The sequence below is a fragment of the Drosophila bipectinata genome, chromosome 3R (assembly GCF_030179905.1).
Source record: "Drosophila bipectinata strain 14024-0381.07 chromosome 3R, DbipHiC1v2, whole genome shotgun sequence".
NCBI classification, from domain to species: Eukaryota; Metazoa; Arthropoda; class Insecta; order Diptera; family Drosophilidae; genus Drosophila; species Drosophila bipectinata.
In genome coordinates, this window is record NC_091739.1 from 20,080,792 (window position 1) to 20,096,780 (window position 15,989).

Below are 15,989 nucleotides of genomic sequence, written 5' to 3' on the forward strand. Positions count from 1 at the left end.
AGAATTAAATATTCGCCAGATTCCAGTTATAACAATATCAAGGTTTCGTAAACTTTACAGTAGATATATATATTTTTTTTATAGGGTTTATGTTTTCTTGATATAGATATTGGTACTGGCAATAGACATTAAGTGTCCTTTTTTCAAAAACAAATTTTAAAAACCAATATCACCAAGACCCATTGCGCTGATCCCAGATTCGCGTATGGTCATATTGACAGTGCGTTGCAAGGCCGGTCACACTGCACGTCTGCTACCGACGCAAAGCGAGAGAAAGAAACAACCAAAAAGTTTGCGGAACAGTGCAGCCAGCCAGGAACTAATTGCTCCACTATGTCCCGTGGGCATAGGTGATCGCAGGAGTCGGAAAATGCAATGCTGCTACCTTTGACGGCGATATCGACGACAGGAAACGAGCTACGAGGTAAAGCGAGCGCACGCTCTTATTTTCTGGTCTTCCTCTTTCGCAGCACAGCAGCAGCAACAACAACAAGAAGAACGGCGACGTTTTTCTGTGGCGAAAACTGTACGCGAGGGGAAATCAGTAAGAGGAAAAGTGCAGAAAAACACTCACATGTAATATGCAGTGCCAATTTTTATGTATTCTTTCCGTTGTACTTGTCAGATAATTGCAGTTTGTTTTTGCGTGTGTGTGTGTGTGCGGGAAAACGTGTGTCCAGGAAAAACGCGCCAACGAACACGCAGCGCAGCCCTAGTGCCTCCAACCACTAACACCACAACCACCACCACCCTACGCCGCGATCACGCGCCCCCCTCCACTCCATAGGAATGATAATGGTGCGCAGACGCGCTCGTCCCGCCAAGGAGACTCCTACTGGCGGCTCCGTTGGCGGAGGATCAGCAGTGCCGGGCGCTATTCCCCTCAATGCAGCCGCCGCAGTGGCCGGAAACTTGCTAGAAGATCAGTATTTTGCCAGTCCAAAACGAAAAGACTGCCGCCTGATGAAGGCCAGTGAAAATCTCGGCCTGCCGGAAGACGACAAAGGCCAGCAGCATCACCACAAAGAGAACAGCAAGGCAGACAACAGCAAAACCATAGGTGAGGGGGCTCGGCATGGGTTCCTGCCCACTTTTGAGGTTAGCTCTATATCTACTTATTCTTCTGGTTTTTGTTTCAGGAGTGCCGCTGGCTACTCGCTCCCAGACGCGCACCATTGAGAACTTTTTCAAAGCCAATGCTGCCACTAAGAACGCTATGAAGAAGTCATCTCCACCGCCTTTGAGCGAAGACCAAAAGACAATACCACATACAGGATTCCAAGAAGAACATCGGTTGGTGGAGGCGGACGAGGAGTTGAAATTGGCGGACGAGGAGTTGCAGCAGGTTGTGGAAGAACTGCTCTTCGACGGCGGCTCCTCCAACTCGTCGAACTCGCCATGCTATCAGCACGATGACACTGATCAAATGCCAGAAATCAAAGACATCCCTCAAATACATGAGATGCAGGAGGTCCTGGGAGCCATTGGCGATTTCCAGACACATCGCTCTGCTCTGCGTGACAGCCACAGCTCCACCCACAGCAGCAGCACGGACAACATATTTCTGCAGGAGCCCGTTCTGACTCTGGACATCGATCGCACGCCCACCAAAGCCTCTAGCATTAAGATCAACCGGAGCTTCGAGCTGGCAGGAGCTGCTTTGTTCTCCTCCCCGCCGTCTGTTTTAAACTCGTGCGTTCTTAACGGACGCTTCAATCAGGTCGTTAGCCTGAATGGACAAAGGGAGCCGCTGTTGCCAGAGCTAGACCAGCACGACAGCAGCTCGTGCGACAGCGGAGTGGCCTGCAGTCTCACCGCCGCCACCGAATCCCCTGCGGCAGGTGGAGTTCGTCGCAGAAAGCCAGCTACCCCACACCGCATACTGTGTCCCTCGCCAATAAAAACAGGATTGAAGATCACAGGAGGTTTAAGCAAGGGTGGAACTGCTGATAATTTGCTCTCCCCCCGTAAATCGCCTCGCAAACTGCCCGTTACTACGGCGGCAGTCGCCGCCTGCAAGTCGCGCCGAAGACTGAACCAGCCAAAGCCGCAAGCGCCTTACCAGCCAAAACCACAGTTGTCGCAGACACCACCGTCTCACGAGCTGCAGAAGCAATCGGACATGGGAGATGACATTGTGGTCGTCCTAGACGACGACGACGAGGACGAAGACGACGTAAATGCCTTGTTGAAAGCCGCCGAGGAGCGGGAGAACCAGAACAAAGTACCAGAGACAGCCAAACCAGGCGCCAAAGCCATGCTCAAGCCGGCGGTCCCTGTCAAGCCCAAAGCCAAGAGTAAGGGTCTGTCGAAGAACCAACACCCACTGCCTTTAGCCGCTACCAATGGCAACCGTGAGATGACCGACTTCTTCCCGGTCCGCCGATCCGTACGTAAAACCAAAACAGTCGTCAAGGAGGAGTGGATGCGCGGTCTGGAACAGGCGGTGCTGGAAGAGCGCTGCGAAGGCCTCCAGGTGCGGCACTTCATGGGCAAGGGGCGGGGTGTTGTGGCCGACCGCCCCTTCAAGCGGAACGAGTTTGTGGTGGAGTATGTGGGTGATCTCATATCCATCACAGAGGCCTCGGAGCGGGAGAAGCGCTATGCGCTGGACGAGAACGCTGGCTGCTACATGTACTACTTTAAGCACAAGAACCAGCAGTACTGCATCGATGCCACCGTCGACACTGGGAAGCTGGGACGCCTTATCAACCACTCGCGTGCCGGCAACCTTATGACCAAGGTGGTGGTGATCAAGCAGCGGCCTCACTTGGTGCTCCTGGCGAAGGACGACATCGAACCCGGCGAGGAGTTGACGTACGACTATGGAGATCGCTCCAAGGAGTCGCTGCTGCATCATCCCTGGCTCGCCTTCTGAGGAAGACACCAGGCTGGCTGGGATCTGGCACAGTCTCGAGGCGAAGACTTTGCAACATGAAGAGTAGGATCGAGAGTCTATGGGATCTTCGAGGGCCGAACTGGTTTTGACTCATAATAGCTCCCTAGATATTGATAGATCCTTCGTTCATGCCCAATGCAAATAGTTTTCGCCATCTCTGGCCTTTACTGAACAATCTTGGAGGAAGCTTTCATCTAGAAATTCTAAAAGAATAGTTCTTCAAACATAATTCAACTCTGCACTCTTCCCCAAGGTTGTTCGGTAAAACAGAAAGCCATGTCGAGAAAGTCGAGACCTGATTCCTGGTCATCCCCGGTTCGTCCTTGAGAGAAAAGTATAAAAACTGTTAGTTCAAAATATCACGGATAGCGACAGCCCCCCACAGAACCCGCACAACACCAGGGTGACCTGCAGAACTGGAAAATCTCGGGACCATTTGAAAAGACCATCATCAATTCATCAATCTTTAGGATCTAATTTTTTGTGCATGTTATTAGTTGCGTTGAAACATAAGCGTCCGAGACCTTCCAGACAGATCGCCCTGACACTCACCCCTGCCACATGAGCATATTTTTTGGATTTGTTAGCGTTTCATTATTTTAGAGCAAGGCTAAACTTAAGGATGATAATAATTATAACTAAACAACGCGCCTACGCATAAGAACGAATGTATAAGAAAACTGTTGACCACTTAGAGGAAGATATGGATATGGATGTTGATGAAGACACACATTTCACATTGCATTCACATTGACAAAGATCGATCGAGCCCTATTTATATAGATATTTATATTAGATACATGTGTAATTTCTAACTATTACTATTACTGCCATAGAGCTATACGCCCCTAGCCCTAGCCCCTAGCCCCTAGCCCTCGCACCATGCCCCCTAGCAGTCGGCACCGAATCGTTGACTCAAATCCTACCCGGAAGGACCCCCCAAACGCACGCAGATAGTGCTTCGACATGCAGAGTAATCTCCGTAGATGCACGCAGGTTTCAATAACAGATCCCACACGGCTGAGACGCATTTGTGACCCCCGCTATTTATGTATTTCAATTAATGCTCCAATAATGAGAATCATTTTCAAGTAGGTTTATTTTAATCGCGCATATCTTTAGTTATACATACATATGGTAAACACATATTTTATTTCTATAACATAGTCAATTCGTTTATTAAAACTCCAAATCAAGCCCGTTTACAAACAAGGTCTTGTTTTCCTTTTTTCTCCGTAACGAAAAAAAAAACAAAAAACAAATGGAAATCTATTTGTAATTTACATTTAGTCTAAAACATATGATTACATCAAAACACTTAGCTTTAGTTGATAATTGTTTATACTTCCGTATTCACACAGACACGCCACACGCCGAGACATTTAACTTAAAAAGCGTACATAAAATAAATAAATAAATCAGACACATTAACACGAAAAGGAAACTCTGTTAAGAACTGGAGCTGGATGGGTTCGGATTCGCGGCGATTCTCCGGAGAACGCGCTTGCACTACTCATTCACACATGCACACCTGGAATGCACCTGACTACCTCTAGGACTACGACGAACTAAGATACATTTACATAGTTAACTATTCTGGGTTAGTTTCTTTAGTAAGTACATACACTCTTTAGAAAAGTTCGCATCAGGCGGGTTAGTGTCTCCCTCAAAGTGGTGGCCCGCTTTCGCTTCGGAGTATTTTCATTCTGATTGGGGACACTACTTCCTCGGGGAGTTCTGGGGATGCCACTTCTGGCTCAACTACTTGATGCTGGTTATGTGGATTGTGGACCACAGACGGTATAAAAGCTCTCTAAAAGAAAACTAAGCGTACTAAGATGAAGAAAGCTATCTGGGGTGGATCAGTTTCGAATTTTGGGGCTTATATAGGCTTTGGTTGGTAACTTCCCAGGCCTGGGATTACAGATCATTGAAGTACCTTTAACACAATATAGCCCGAAAAAGCCCTAATATACATAGGATCGGTTAGAATAAAGGATTATCCAAAAACATAACATGGGGAGCTAATAAAAAATAAAATGTTTAATTCGTAGCTTGCTTTTTGACGGATTTGTTTAACAATTATAAAATATAGCTCGATTCAAATATTGCACCAAGTCTTGGCTGCCTTCTAGTTTTTAAGCCAATATCTAAACAACAACATGCACACCAACAACAACGATGTCATAAAATTCAACAACAACAACATGAAACACAGCTTGCAGCAAACTACGCGTGTTCTCTATATGTGACGGTTTTACGGTAATATCAGACGGATTCATAATACTGACTGTCGCCCATGACCCAACGCCCTAAACTCCCGCCCTATGTGAGAACGGGAGCCTCGCCGCCCCCTCCTCCACCGCCCAGGAGACGTGATCCACCTGCAAGCTGGTGCTTCTTCTTGTGTCATTTCTTCCCGCCTCCCCCGAAACTCGGCTTCGGCAGCACGCCCATGAACGCGCCGGCATTTGTGGGCAGGGCCGGGGCCACGAAACTGAGATCGGGTATCAGCGAGATCCGAGGGGCCACCTTCGCGTTGCCGATCTGGAACTGCTGGCGCTGGTGCTGCTGCTGGTAGGTGATCCCAGTGGCCGCCAAGTTGCCGGAAACAGGTGCCGTGGAGAAGTCATGCATGATGTGGATCTGCTGGGGCAGCGACGGCGTACAATTGTTGTTGTTGTTGTTCCTCGCCGGGATCAGGTTGCTGTGGTGCTGTTGCTGCTGCTGGTACAGGCTCAGAGGGTTGTTGTAGAAGTTGGCGCTCTGCCATGCCCCGGAGTTGAACTGAGGTGCGGGAGGAGCAGGCAAGGTGCTGCTTACGAAATCGGACCACTCGTCCTCCTTGGGGGCTGATTTGGTTGATGAGATCACGCTGCTAAAATTGTTGTTGTTGCTCGGAGGAGCAGGAGCAGCCGGGGCAGGAACTGGGACGGACACGAAGTCCGACCACTCGTCTTCTTCCTGATGGGAAACGATGGTGCTGTTACTGGGTGCCGGTACCGGATCCTGGCTTACAGTTGGAGGTTGTTGAGTTTGGGCCGGGGGCTTAGGCTTCTTCGCCACCGAGGCGCTGATGGTCGGGGTCTTGGATTGGTTAGAAAATAGCTCCTCTATCCGAGCCATCTCCTCCGCGTTTATGCTGGCCAAGGAATTGTCGCCCCACTCGATAGAGGTAGCTGCGGCTGTTTTCTTGGCCAACGGAATGGCTTGGGGCAGCAGGATGGCAGGACTGAGAATCATTTGTTCCCCGAAAGTGGGTGCCTCCAGCTTCGACTTGGGGGCCGGCATCGATTGAAAGTCACTGAAGTCGTCGTCCTCTGGCTTCTGGTCGGGAGGGGGCAACTCAAAAGTGGCAGGGACTTTGCTGGGCGAATCCAAACTAAACGGAGGCTTGTACTCCACATCGCGGTACTCCTTCTTCACCACCGTCTCGTCGATCTTGATGCCCGTGGCGGCCATCTCGTAGTCAAAGTCAATGGGCGCCATGGTGGTCTTGGCCACTGCAGTGTCCGACTTCGAGGGAGTGTAGATGTGGGTCTCCTTCAGCGGCACGGCGTAGCTGGCCACCGAGCCGCCCATGATCTCCTCCGGCAAGGGTGAGCTAGTGGCTCTCAAATTAAGCTGCTCCGACTCCGGCTGCTGCTGATGCAGCTGCTCACCACCGTTGAGCTGGTGGGCAGGGCTGTCTGCTGGTAGAGCAGTCGGTAGTGCCGCTGTTGTTGCAGCAACAACTGCTGCTGGTGTTGCTGCTGGGGGCTCAGTAGGGTGCTTCGGCTCGCATCCTGCGGCAGGACTCGGCAGGACGCGTTCATCACAGACGGCGAAGCCAGAGGTCGCGCTGTTGAGGGAGAAGGCGTCGGCGGGGAAGCCTTCCCCATGAGACGGGCCAGTCCGCGTTTCAGCTTGGCCCGCTTGGGATGCGCCTGCTGCTGTTTCCAGGCCTGTGCGGAGAGAGGAATGCATAGCTGTTAGAAAGGTGAATTGATACTCCAAAGTCAGCCTAGTTTCTGAAAAACTTCGTATTCTTTTAAATTATTTAAATAGTGAGTTATTTTTGTCCGAATAGTTTCACTGATCTTTTCAGTTTATGACATTAGGAGTACAGATAGTAATAGTTTTGAAAAAAAAGACAGTTTCCAAAGTAAATATTAAGTTTTTGTTTTAGTTATTAGGTGCAATAATGCTTAAAGTAAGTAAAGTAAGCTTTAATTGAATTTCAGAACCCTTTTTGAAACATTTCTCAGCTCTGATAGGCAGCTATAGTACTAAGCTGCGTATCCTTGAGCTCTTGGAAGTGTTGCTATTGGTACTAAGGGTACTCGATCGAGCTAATTAAGATGCAAATGCGGGAAACTAGAGGTTAGTACGCGTAACTCAACTACTTGTGCTGGGGCTGAGAGGTGGCCGGGGTCGGATGCAATGTGCCAAAGAAAGAGGACTGGTGAGGAGTCTGGTGGGTGGGACAGAAAGGGGTATGTGTGTAGAAAAGAATAAGTGGGAGAACCCAAAGCAAACGGAAGCAAACCAAAAAGGTGGAACACACTACACACACGCACAGAGCCAACGAAACTTACTAAATTCCAGCAAGGAGGCGTCGTGAGCAGTGGGGTTAGTGTCAATTGATATAGTTGCAGTAATTGAATGATTGTTAGTACGATTGATATAGTTATTATTGTTGTTGTTGGTTTTGCAGGTGGTTGCAAAATGTGGGGTGGTTGTGGCAGAGTGGTGCAAATCGATTGTCAGTTGGTTTTGTTCGGTTTGATTGTTTTGGGACGTGGAATCCATCACAGGCGGTTTCGGTTTCGGTGATTTGTCATCCAAACGGTGAGCAAACGGAGTGGCAGCAACGACGTCATCGACGCAGGAATTGTTGTTTTTGGTGTGGGAGTTAGAGGTAACAAGATTTATTTTATCAGCATTAGCCACCACCGTTAGTTGGTCTAGTTGTTCCAATTGTAAAGTCTGTACATGTGATTCTAAATACAATTTATCGTAAGGATAAACTTTCGACTGTTTTTTGATAGATATTGAAATATTGGAGTACAGTAGGGTGGGAGGTGTGTGGACAGGCTAACGAAAGATAACCAAAGAAGCAGCCAATCACACGCAGGCCAATCTGGAAAGCGATTTTCAAACTGGGGTAACAAAGTTTCGGGGAAGTACTGAACTAAAAGCATTTCGAACGAAAAGCGGGCGACAGGCGTAGGTGGCAATTTTCGAGGTGGCGGAACTTGTGTGGCTGTTAATTTGCGGAATCAGAGTGGGTAGCGGAGACCCTTACCTGGGAAGCTGGTGGTGGGATTGGAGACAGCGTCCTGCTGCGGGATGGCGTTGGAGGGCGTCAGTGGCTTCAGCGGCTTTAGGGGATCGAAGCTCAGGTTGGCTGCAAAGCGCGGCATTGACGAGTTCCACTTCTCGCCAAAGAGCTAAAAAGATTACAATGGAATACAACACAATGTAGGGCTACAGTCAAGTACAACTCACTATATTTCTTGGATCGATGCCCAGGGATCTCACGAGGGCGTGTCTCATCTCCGAGCTGCTCCACTGGTAGTCAAGCGCCCTGGCCTGCTCAATGGCACCGAAATTGAACCGCTGGCACTGTCCTAGGGGTCTTTGGTGGTCTGTGCTGGGTTTTTCTTGAACTCCAGCATTGTCCCTGGGAAACATGGAATCCAGCACGGGCTTCACCCGCTCATTGATACTAAGGTGCACTGCTGCTGGCGGCGGGGGCGGAGGGACTGAAACTTGACACACAACGGGTTCGGAGAAGTCGCCGAAATCGTCGTCGTCCTCTTCCGCGTTATCCTCGATTTGGTTTTGAGTAGCTGGAATGGCTTGAGTAGGTGGAGGTGGAGGCGACGCCGACGAGGCAAACTCCTGAAAGTCGTCAAAGCCATCATCGGCAGCGTCTTGTGGTAAAATGGTTTGGCTTGGAGGCTCCAGCACAGGAATTTGACTCGGCAAAGATGTAACTGGGGCTGTTAGTGTGAAAGGAGCTTGAGGTTCCCCATTGGAGAAGTCTGCGAAATCCACAAAGTCGTCGAAGTCGTTGTCTGCTTCCGCATCCGCTCCTGGATTTATCTGCTGCAATGGCACTTCTTTTGAATCCACTTGAAAGTCCGAGAAGTGAAAGAGCGTAGAATCGGCGGTTTTTTCTGGCTGTCTTTGCGCTTCTTTGCTAATATCATCCCACTCGCTTATCCCCGTAGTCCCGTTTGGAGTATCCACAACTCCAGAAACACTCCTCTCGGCGTCCTCGGAACTCTTTTTGGAGGGGTGCTCCTTGGGCTCTCCATTTGAAAGCTCACATGTGGGCACTACTTCAATGGCAAAGAAATCCTCGGCTCCCTCGCGTATAAATAATTCTTTGGGCTTCTTTGGGGAGCACTCCTCGTCGCTGTCATCGGTAACATCCTCCAGCGTGACTTGGTGGCTGAGGACATTTGCTTTGGTTTTTGGCATCACTGGATGTACTGCCTCCATCTCTGGTTCCTCATCGACTTGCACTGGCGACAGAGTAGAGGCGGCGGAACCGCTTTCCGTTGAGTATAGACTTAGGCTATCCAGTTTCAACGAGGGAACCTCCTCTTCCAGGTCTAGCTCGGGCTCTGCTTCACACTCCCTTTTCTGATTTTCTTCCTCAGATTCAGAATTAAAAGGTGGAGGCGTGGGTGGCGCCACTTCTCTGTAAACATCGTAGTCGCCAGCCGACTGTTTGACTTGGTAATTGAACGCCTCCACAGCGCTATCTTTTTTCATTCCCTGGAGGTAATCGGGCGGCTTCTCGGGGAACTCGACCACAGAGTCCAGTGACGAAGGTGGCTCTAAAAACAAAGGGAATTCATCGAACCAGAGCAATAAACACAGCAGATTCTGAGCTCACCTTTTGCGTTGCTGACTAAGCCATACTCTGGGAACTCGTCACCGTCTTCGAGAGGCATGGTGGACTGCAAACCGGAATCGTCATCCTCCTCACCAAAGTCGATTGGTGGGGGCGTGCTACACAACAGAGGGGGCACGTTTACCATCTTGGAACCGGAGGCAGCTGAAGATCCTGCTGCTAGTCACTTAAAACTCACTTCCTGTGCGAAAACAGGGATCGGTTCGTTGCACCCCTAACTTTCGACCCTTTGACGTTTTGTATGTATGTATGTGCGGGGCAGGTGTGCCTGTGTCTGTGTTGGCACTCAAGGTCTGTGTTGGAATTTTCTTGTTTGCATTTAACACGCGTCAATTTCAGGAAGGCGTTGATTTCTCAATTCGTCTGTTTTCCGTGATATTAAAATGTCAGGTCCTCTATGGCAACACCCAATTTAGAAAATCCCTTTCCATATTATTGTTTAGATGAAATTATTGTTTTTGCCAAGTTTTTTACCAAAAAAAGTGCCTAGAGATGACACTCTCTCACAGATGGCACTTACTAAAAGGTGGCATCGCGCGATTTTGATATTATTATTTTTAATCGCAATATCCTTTTATTTAAAGTCAAAAATATTCCTTGGAATGTTCTTTTAAATATCACAATCATCACAATTCACAATCACAATTTCAAAGCAAGATCAAGCTTTTGAATAACAACTTTTAACTTTTTTACTGTGAATATTATTTTGCCCATCTGGTAGCGCCCTCGGCTGAGCGACTATCGATAACACAACTTGTCAACTTGATAGCTGATTTAAGGTTATACCTGCGCTGCCGTTTCTGAATTCTGGTAAATTTGCTAATTTGATAACAAATTGTGGTAAAGTATAAATTAAAGAGAAACAGCACTTAAAGGAATCAAGGAGGGAGCCATGTCACTATCAAATTCACTAATGCCCCAGTTTTCCTTGCAGTTCACGGTCGACATTACATAACTATCCTGCGCAAAGATGTCCCAAGCTCCAGTTCGTGTTTCTCCACTGATCAAGTTCGGCAGATGGTCTCTGCTCCTGGTGGGCATTGCCTACGGTGCCGCTCATCAGAGCCGCCTGTCCAAGAAGGAAGAGAAGGTGCGTGAGATCGAGGCCCAGCAGAAGGTTGTCCGTGATGCCAAGTTAGCTGAGGAGAAGAAGCGTAGCGCCGAGGCTGAGGCCCGTGCCTTGGCCGAGCTCTCCAAGCCTACCCCCAAGCATTAGGATCCTTTAGCTTAACAACTACACTAAACCACGCTAAATTTGTCTGAGATGAGAAGGAGGCAGAGGTGCAACCACTGAACAGTAAAACTATCAATCGTTTCTGTGTTTATTGCTCTGATTTTTGTGCAGAATTGTAATGTATGCAATTAAATGATTGAATCCAAACAATATTATGTACATAAGTCTGGCTACCAAACCTAGTCGTTTATTTGTAAGATGTGGACAGCTCAACAGCTGAAATCGACGCTCAAAAGACTTCCCGAAGCTACCGATAGGCTCACACGAAAGACGCCAACAGCTGATCGTGGAGCTCGCTTTTGTTATTGTTTTATTGAATTCACAAATCGCCGAAATCCATACGACTTTGTTTGGTCGATAATCCCCCTGCCTGCTGAACCGGGAAGGTGTTGAAACACCTTTCGAGTAGCCCACCTCACGCGAACTACTTTTAGTTTCTCTGTGCTGCGATGGCGAGCTTTTTGGATCAGCTTCCAGCACGGATCCAGGCTATCGCTGAGGCGGGTAAATGGCTTAACTCCAATGGTTGATTCAACCACCGTCTAACGTAGACTCATTTCAGTTAATGTAACCAAGCCGGAGGACGTGTTAACTACTCCTAAGTGTAAGTTTTTGGACTCGAGACTGCAAAGTCTGGACACTGTGGCAAAACCGTGTTCTCCCGAAGATGTGCGCATACTGAAGGATGCGGCGGCCAAGTGGCTTGCCGAAGTTCCCCAGACAGCGGACTCCTTGTTCAAGCCGCTGGCCAATGTCCGCTGGTCCAGGGTGACTTTTGGTTGCTCCGCCTTGGATCGCTGTACGGGCGGTGGTGTTATGACGCGCGGGATAACGGAGATTTTCGGAGCCTTCGGCGTGGGAAAGACCCAATTGCTGCTGCATCTGGCCTTGGGCGTCCAGCTGCCACGGGAACTCGGGGGACTTGGCAGGGGCGTGGCGTTTATTTGCACGGGGAGTCCTTTCCCGGCGAGGCGTCTGTTTCAGATAAGCAAGATCTGGGAGCGCCGATATCCCAACACAAAGCTCAACTTCCTGGCCAACGTGTTTGTGGAACACCAAAAGGACGCAGTGAGTAAAATAAAAATGAGCACTGAAGAGTTGAAACTATTGAAGATTCCATCCATTAGAAAAGTCTTATGAACTGCGTGAATAACAGGTTGCCGCAGCTGTTCCAGCAGCATGGGATTGGGCTTATCGTCATCGATTCCGTGGCCGCCGTCTTCCGCGAAAACAAGGACTACCTTCAGCGGGCCCGGGAACTTCGTTGCCTGACAAACGCCCTCCTGAGCTATTCCGAAAAGCATAACTGTGCCGTGGTTTGCGTGAACGAAGCAGCCTCGTCCACAACTGGCGAGGAGAAGGCCGCCCTGGGCATGCAGTGGGCCCATCTGGGACGCACCCGGCTGCGGGTTACAAAGGAGCCTAAGCAGCACAAGGTAGGCAATGAGCTGTTTACTGTACGCAGGCTGGAGGTCATGTACTCGCCGGAGACGCCGAACGACTTTGGCCAATTTCTGATCACCTCGGAGGGTGTAGTTGACGTGCCCCAGCCTACTCCGCCGCGCCCACCACCCAAAATTAGATGCATCCGCCAATAGGTTTCATTAAATCAGTTTATTTTGTTGTCGAATTCAAAATGTGTAACCTCGGCGCCTGTTTAGGGTTTACTTTAAGCCGGATTGAAGTATATTTTCTATTTCTATTTTAAAACATAAAATGCTGTTTAGATGATTCTTCGGAGAAAGCGATTAGGAATCGTAACATCTTCTGACCGTTCCCTTCTCAATTTTTGTACAAACCCCAAATACGGTCTAGTTCATTGGTAGTTACAAGGTAGCACAGCTTACATATCTACGTACATAGTCAGAGTCCAAGTTGTAAAATCAATTTTGTGTAACCGCCTCGTATACATTATCACATGAAATTCTCAAAAGTTTCGATTACAATGGTTCATTTATCGTTTAGCATTTTCAATTCGCATATATTTCTTATATTTTCCATTAAATGCGGCATTTACAGAAGCCTAGACTTAGCATAAGTGTTTAATGTTAAATAAATTAAATAAAAGCCTAGAGGTGAACGGATTACGCGATAAATTACAACTAGGTTCTATCCTTAGGGGTAGGGTGTCTTCTCTTAGTAGACGTATTTCCGATTTTTGTGGGTGAGCAATATTCGACTTTTTGGCACAAGTTAATTTGACTGTCTGGGTTTCCAAGATTGTGACCCTCATCAGCTTTCCTCTTCCAGGTCCAAAACCTTCGAAAGACACATCTTAGACCTCTCGCATAGCTGTGTCCCTTGACCGATCTTGCGAGTCTGGCGCCTCTGTGGAACCCCCGTTCTCGCTGGAAGTGTCCTCCTCCTCCAGCTCCTCCTCGTCCCCTTCCTCCGAGGACTCGCTTTCCTGCTTGGGTTTCTCATTGGCAGCCGTCTCCAGTGAGTCCTCCGGCGGCAGCTGGTTGTTGGCCATGGCCAGGGCTATGGATATCTTGCTGGCCGCCAACTTACTCTCGAAGTCCATTTCCGTCAGCTGTCCGGGATTGCAGCCGCCGTTTCGAGCCTCCGCCGCCGCCGCTGCTGCCGCCCGTTGCAGGCTCAGTTGCAGTTCGCGGTGCTGCGGGGACTCCTCCAGCTTGATGTCCAGTTTTTCGGTTTGCTCCAGAGGGGCGGCCGGCTCCACGGTCAGGGGAATGGCGTGCTGGTGCAGGCGCTGGTGCAGCAGATCGCAGTTGTTGTTGCTGTTGCGCTTCTCCACAGCGCCTTTGGGGTCGGCGGAGTCCGCTTCAGTCCGGCTGTGGCTGCCCTGGTTGTGTCCTGCAGCCTTGACGGTCTTCTCGAGCAGCGCGTTCAACTGCTTTTTGACCTTTGTGCTGCTCTGCTTGCCCGGGAGCTTGTTTTCGCCGTTGTTGACATTATTGTTCAGATTATTCACACTGTTGTTGTTATTGTTTCCCCGCCCGGGAGACTTCGGGGACTTCTTGGTCTCCGCCTGCGCGGCGCCTGTGCCGACAGTCGGGGAGGCGGAGGCGGATCCTGCGGTGGAGTTGCTACCTTGGGGCGGCGCCCTCTTGTCACCCTCTGCCCCCGACTTGTTGGCGTTCGAGGACTTGTGCTCCGCGGCCTCGTTGTTCGTCACGTTGTCCTGCTTCTTCCATTTGGTGCGGCGGTTCTGGAACCAGATCTTCACCTGGAAAGAGTCGAGAAAAGGGGGTTCGTCAATGAAATACATTTAAAGGGCGTTTTAGAGACCGATCCAAACAATGGATAATGTTTATGGCTCATTTGGGCATATTAGTGGGAGACGAACAATATTTTTAGAGCCTTGTACCCCCGAATATGAATAGGCAGCCCATTACACTCGCTGTACTTCCGCCCGTCAGTGCTCTGGTAAAAACAGGAGGATGGAATGATGAAATGACAGGCGCACGTCAAGAGGCACCACCCCCAGCACCCCTTCGCCACTCAAGTGGCCGGTGGCGCAACATAAAACATTTGCCTCTCGTTTTCGTTTTCATTTCCATTTCATCCAGAAATGATGGGCCAGCTAAATAAATGAAAAATCTATTTAAATCGCGCACATAATTAGTATTTCAGCGGCCTGTCGGCACACACAGATGCGTACGCTAGGACTCGGATACAGATACAGATACAGATACAAATGCCAAAGATAGATGCGCTGTATGACATGCTCATTTCGCCGGAGTGGCGGAAAAATTATGAAATTAACATGAAAACGGCACGGAGGCGTGCCCACACACTCCTCCCCAGAGCCTCCCTCCCTCTGGGAATGGAAAAATCAAATTCGAAAGAGGAAATGCTCAAGTACATCTGAACAAACACACTCGCACTCGTAGTGGCACAAATGCCATAAATTTTCATATTGAGAATCAATTAATTGATTGCCAAATAGTTTCGATTTACTCGCACATACACCGGACTAGTACCCGGGACTGGCACATTCCGAATGGTTATATACTCACCGACGGATTGATGCGTTCGCAAATTGTTTATTTTATGGATGAAGATGGATTATGAGGGACGGCCGAGGTTTCCTCACGATTATATTTTCGGCCCGGCCTATGCCCTGGTGCTGCAATTGCCTGGTGCCAATTACTCATCCCTCTGCCACCGCTACCGCCACCGCCACCACCTCGGCCACCCCGGAATGTTCATTAGATACGTTCATAAACAATAAAGCACATCCCGTGTTTACCTTATGCACACTCTTAATGGCCCAGTGGTCGGCTGGGCCAAGTGGATGCCTTCCTTTCACCTAATGGCTTTATTTTTATGGCCCCTCCTCGGATGCGGGCCTCATCATCGTCGTATTTAATTGTTGATTACGAGCATTTCTGAGTGTTCTAGCCCCATTCAGACACCCAGGTACTCGCATTCGGATCCAAATGCTGCTGCCAATTTGGTGTGCGATGATCTAATTGATTCTTGGATTTCGAATTATTAATGTTGGGGTGCGCTGCGATTGGTAAATATTGCATAAATCTTCATTAATAATTTATTCTCGCTTCTCGGATGAATCTCTCCACCGAAAATAAACTGCCTTGTTTGTTGTGTTTTGATCCGAGCCCTCCTCATTAAGGCGAAATGTGGAAATGGTTCTAAAAATACCCAGAACTTGTCAAGCGACTCAGGGCCCCCAGCCTCCCCCTAGCTTTCGACCCGGTTATGATTTATTGGCGTTTAAGAGTGTCTGGGTGGCGTGTGGGGTGAAGATGACAGAAACAGAGCGCATTAATATCAGAAAAGCCCACAAAAATGTGAAAATTAAAGTGATTTTATGGTAAACATTACGATTGAAGTCGACTTAATTTTGGGGCTATCACCTAGTAACGCACTAAATGCCATCCTTTCACTGCAGATGGCATTTGCCCACAAACTTTTATGACATGCGTTTCAGCTATTTTGCGACTCTACCCATGTATTTC

The 15,989-nt window shown here is 48.9% G+C and overlaps 5 protein-coding genes across 9 annotated transcripts in view; 3 read left to right on the forward strand and 2 right to left on the reverse strand.

Annotated features, from left to right (window-relative positions):
• Positions 1–211: 211 nt before the first annotated feature.
• Positions 212–4,026, forward strand: Set8 (SET domain containing 8). Its single transcript, XM_017244357.3, has 3 exons — positions 212–424; positions 626–1,060; positions 1,140–4,026. Exons 2-3 carry the CDS (start codon positions 790–792, stop codon positions 2,876–2,878), a joined length of 2,010 nt encoding a protein of 669 aa, XP_017099846.2. The 5' UTR covers positions 212–424; positions 626–789; the 3' UTR covers positions 2,879–4,026.
• An 890-nt stretch (positions 4,027–4,916) lies between these two features.
• On the reverse strand, positions 4,917–10,328 carry Afti (aftiphilin). Of its 2 annotated transcripts, XM_017244258.3 has the most exons (5): positions 9,792–10,328; positions 8,390–9,732; positions 8,187–8,331; positions 7,477–7,881; positions 4,917–6,843 (listed from the first exon to the last, which is right to left on the reverse strand). In XM_017244258.3, exons 1-5 carry the CDS (start codon positions 9,934–9,936, stop codon positions 5,309–5,311), a joined length of 3,573 nt encoding a protein of 1,190 aa, XP_017099747.2. In that variant the 5' UTR covers positions 9,937–10,328; the 3' UTR covers positions 4,917–5,308. The 2 variants fall into 2 exon arrangements, with proteins under 2 accessions (XP_017099747.2, XP_017099758.2); XM_017244269.3 differs by lacking the exon at positions 7,477–7,881 and having other exon boundaries at positions 9,792–10,325.
• Positions 10,329–10,432: 104 nt separating this feature from the next.
• Positions 10,433–11,193, forward strand: ATPsynE (ATP synthase, subunit E). Of its 2 annotated transcripts, none has more exons than XM_017244447.3 (2): positions 10,433–10,649; positions 10,744–11,193. In XM_017244447.3, exon 2 carries the CDS (start codon positions 10,780–10,782, stop codon positions 11,023–11,025), a length of 246 nt encoding a protein of 81 aa, XP_017099936.1. In that variant the 5' UTR covers positions 10,433–10,649; positions 10,744–10,779; the 3' UTR covers positions 11,026–11,193. The 2 variants fall into 2 exon arrangements, with proteins under 2 accessions (XP_017099936.1, XP_017099928.1); XM_017244439.3 differs by having other exon boundaries at positions 10,436–10,619.
• A 140-nt stretch (positions 11,194–11,333) lies between these two features.
• spn-B (spindle B) lies at positions 11,334–13,121 on the forward strand. Its single transcript, XM_017244406.3, has 3 exons — positions 11,334–11,547; positions 11,606–12,111; positions 12,171–13,121. The coding sequence occupies exons 1-3, from the start codon at positions 11,493–11,495 to the stop codon at positions 12,639–12,641; spliced, it is 1,032 nt and encodes a 343-aa protein (XP_017099895.2). The 5' UTR covers positions 11,334–11,492; the 3' UTR covers positions 12,642–13,121.
• The window catches only part of NK7.1, a 36,488-nt gene continuing 33,137 nt past the window's right edge, over positions 12,639–15,989 (reverse strand). For all 3 annotated transcript variants that reach the window (XM_017244312.3, XM_017244304.3, XM_017244323.3), the window contains exon 4: positions 12,639–14,233. In XM_017244312.3, the coding sequence (XP_017099801.2) occupies positions 13,319–14,233 (915 nt within the window). In that variant the 3' untranslated portion in view covers positions 12,639–13,318. The remainder of the gene's footprint in view (positions 14,234–15,989) is intronic.

Bases quoted from the DNA above. Each gene is read 5' to 3' on its own strand.
- Set8 (XM_017244357.3), top strand. From the start codon at position 790: ATGATAATGGTGCGCAGACGCGCTCGTCCCGCCAAGGAGACTCCTACT. The intron at 1,061-1,139 runs GTGAGGGGGCTC...TTTTTGTTTCAG, and splicing joins AGACAACAGCAAAACCATAG to GAGTGCCGCTGGCTACTCGC.
- Afti (XM_017244258.3), bottom strand. From the start codon at position 9,936: ATGGTAAACGTGCCCCCTCTGTTGTGTAGCACGCCCCCACCAATCGAC. The intron at 9,733-9,791 runs GTGAGCTCAGAA...CTTTGTTTTTAG, and splicing joins CTTAGTCAGCAACGCAAAAG to AGCCACCTTCGTCACTGGAC. The intron at 8,332-8,389 runs GTGAGTTGTACT...TAATCTTTTTAG, and splicing joins GCATCGATCCAAGAAATATA to CTCTTTGGCGAGAAGTGGAA.
- ATPsynE (XM_017244447.3), top strand. From the start codon at position 10,780: ATGTCCCAAGCTCCAGTTCGTGTTTCTCCACTGATCAAGTTCGGCAGA.
- spn-B (XM_017244406.3), top strand. From the start codon at position 11,493: ATGGCGAGCTTTTTGGATCAGCTTCCAGCACGGATCCAGGCTATCGCT. The intron at 11,548-11,605 runs GTAAATGGCTTA...GACTCATTTCAG, and splicing joins CCAGGCTATCGCTGAGGCGG to TTAATGTAACCAAGCCGGAG. The intron at 12,112-12,170 runs GTGAGTAAAATA...TCCATCCATTAG, and splicing joins TGGAACACCAAAAGGACGCA to AAAAGTCTTATGAACTGCGT.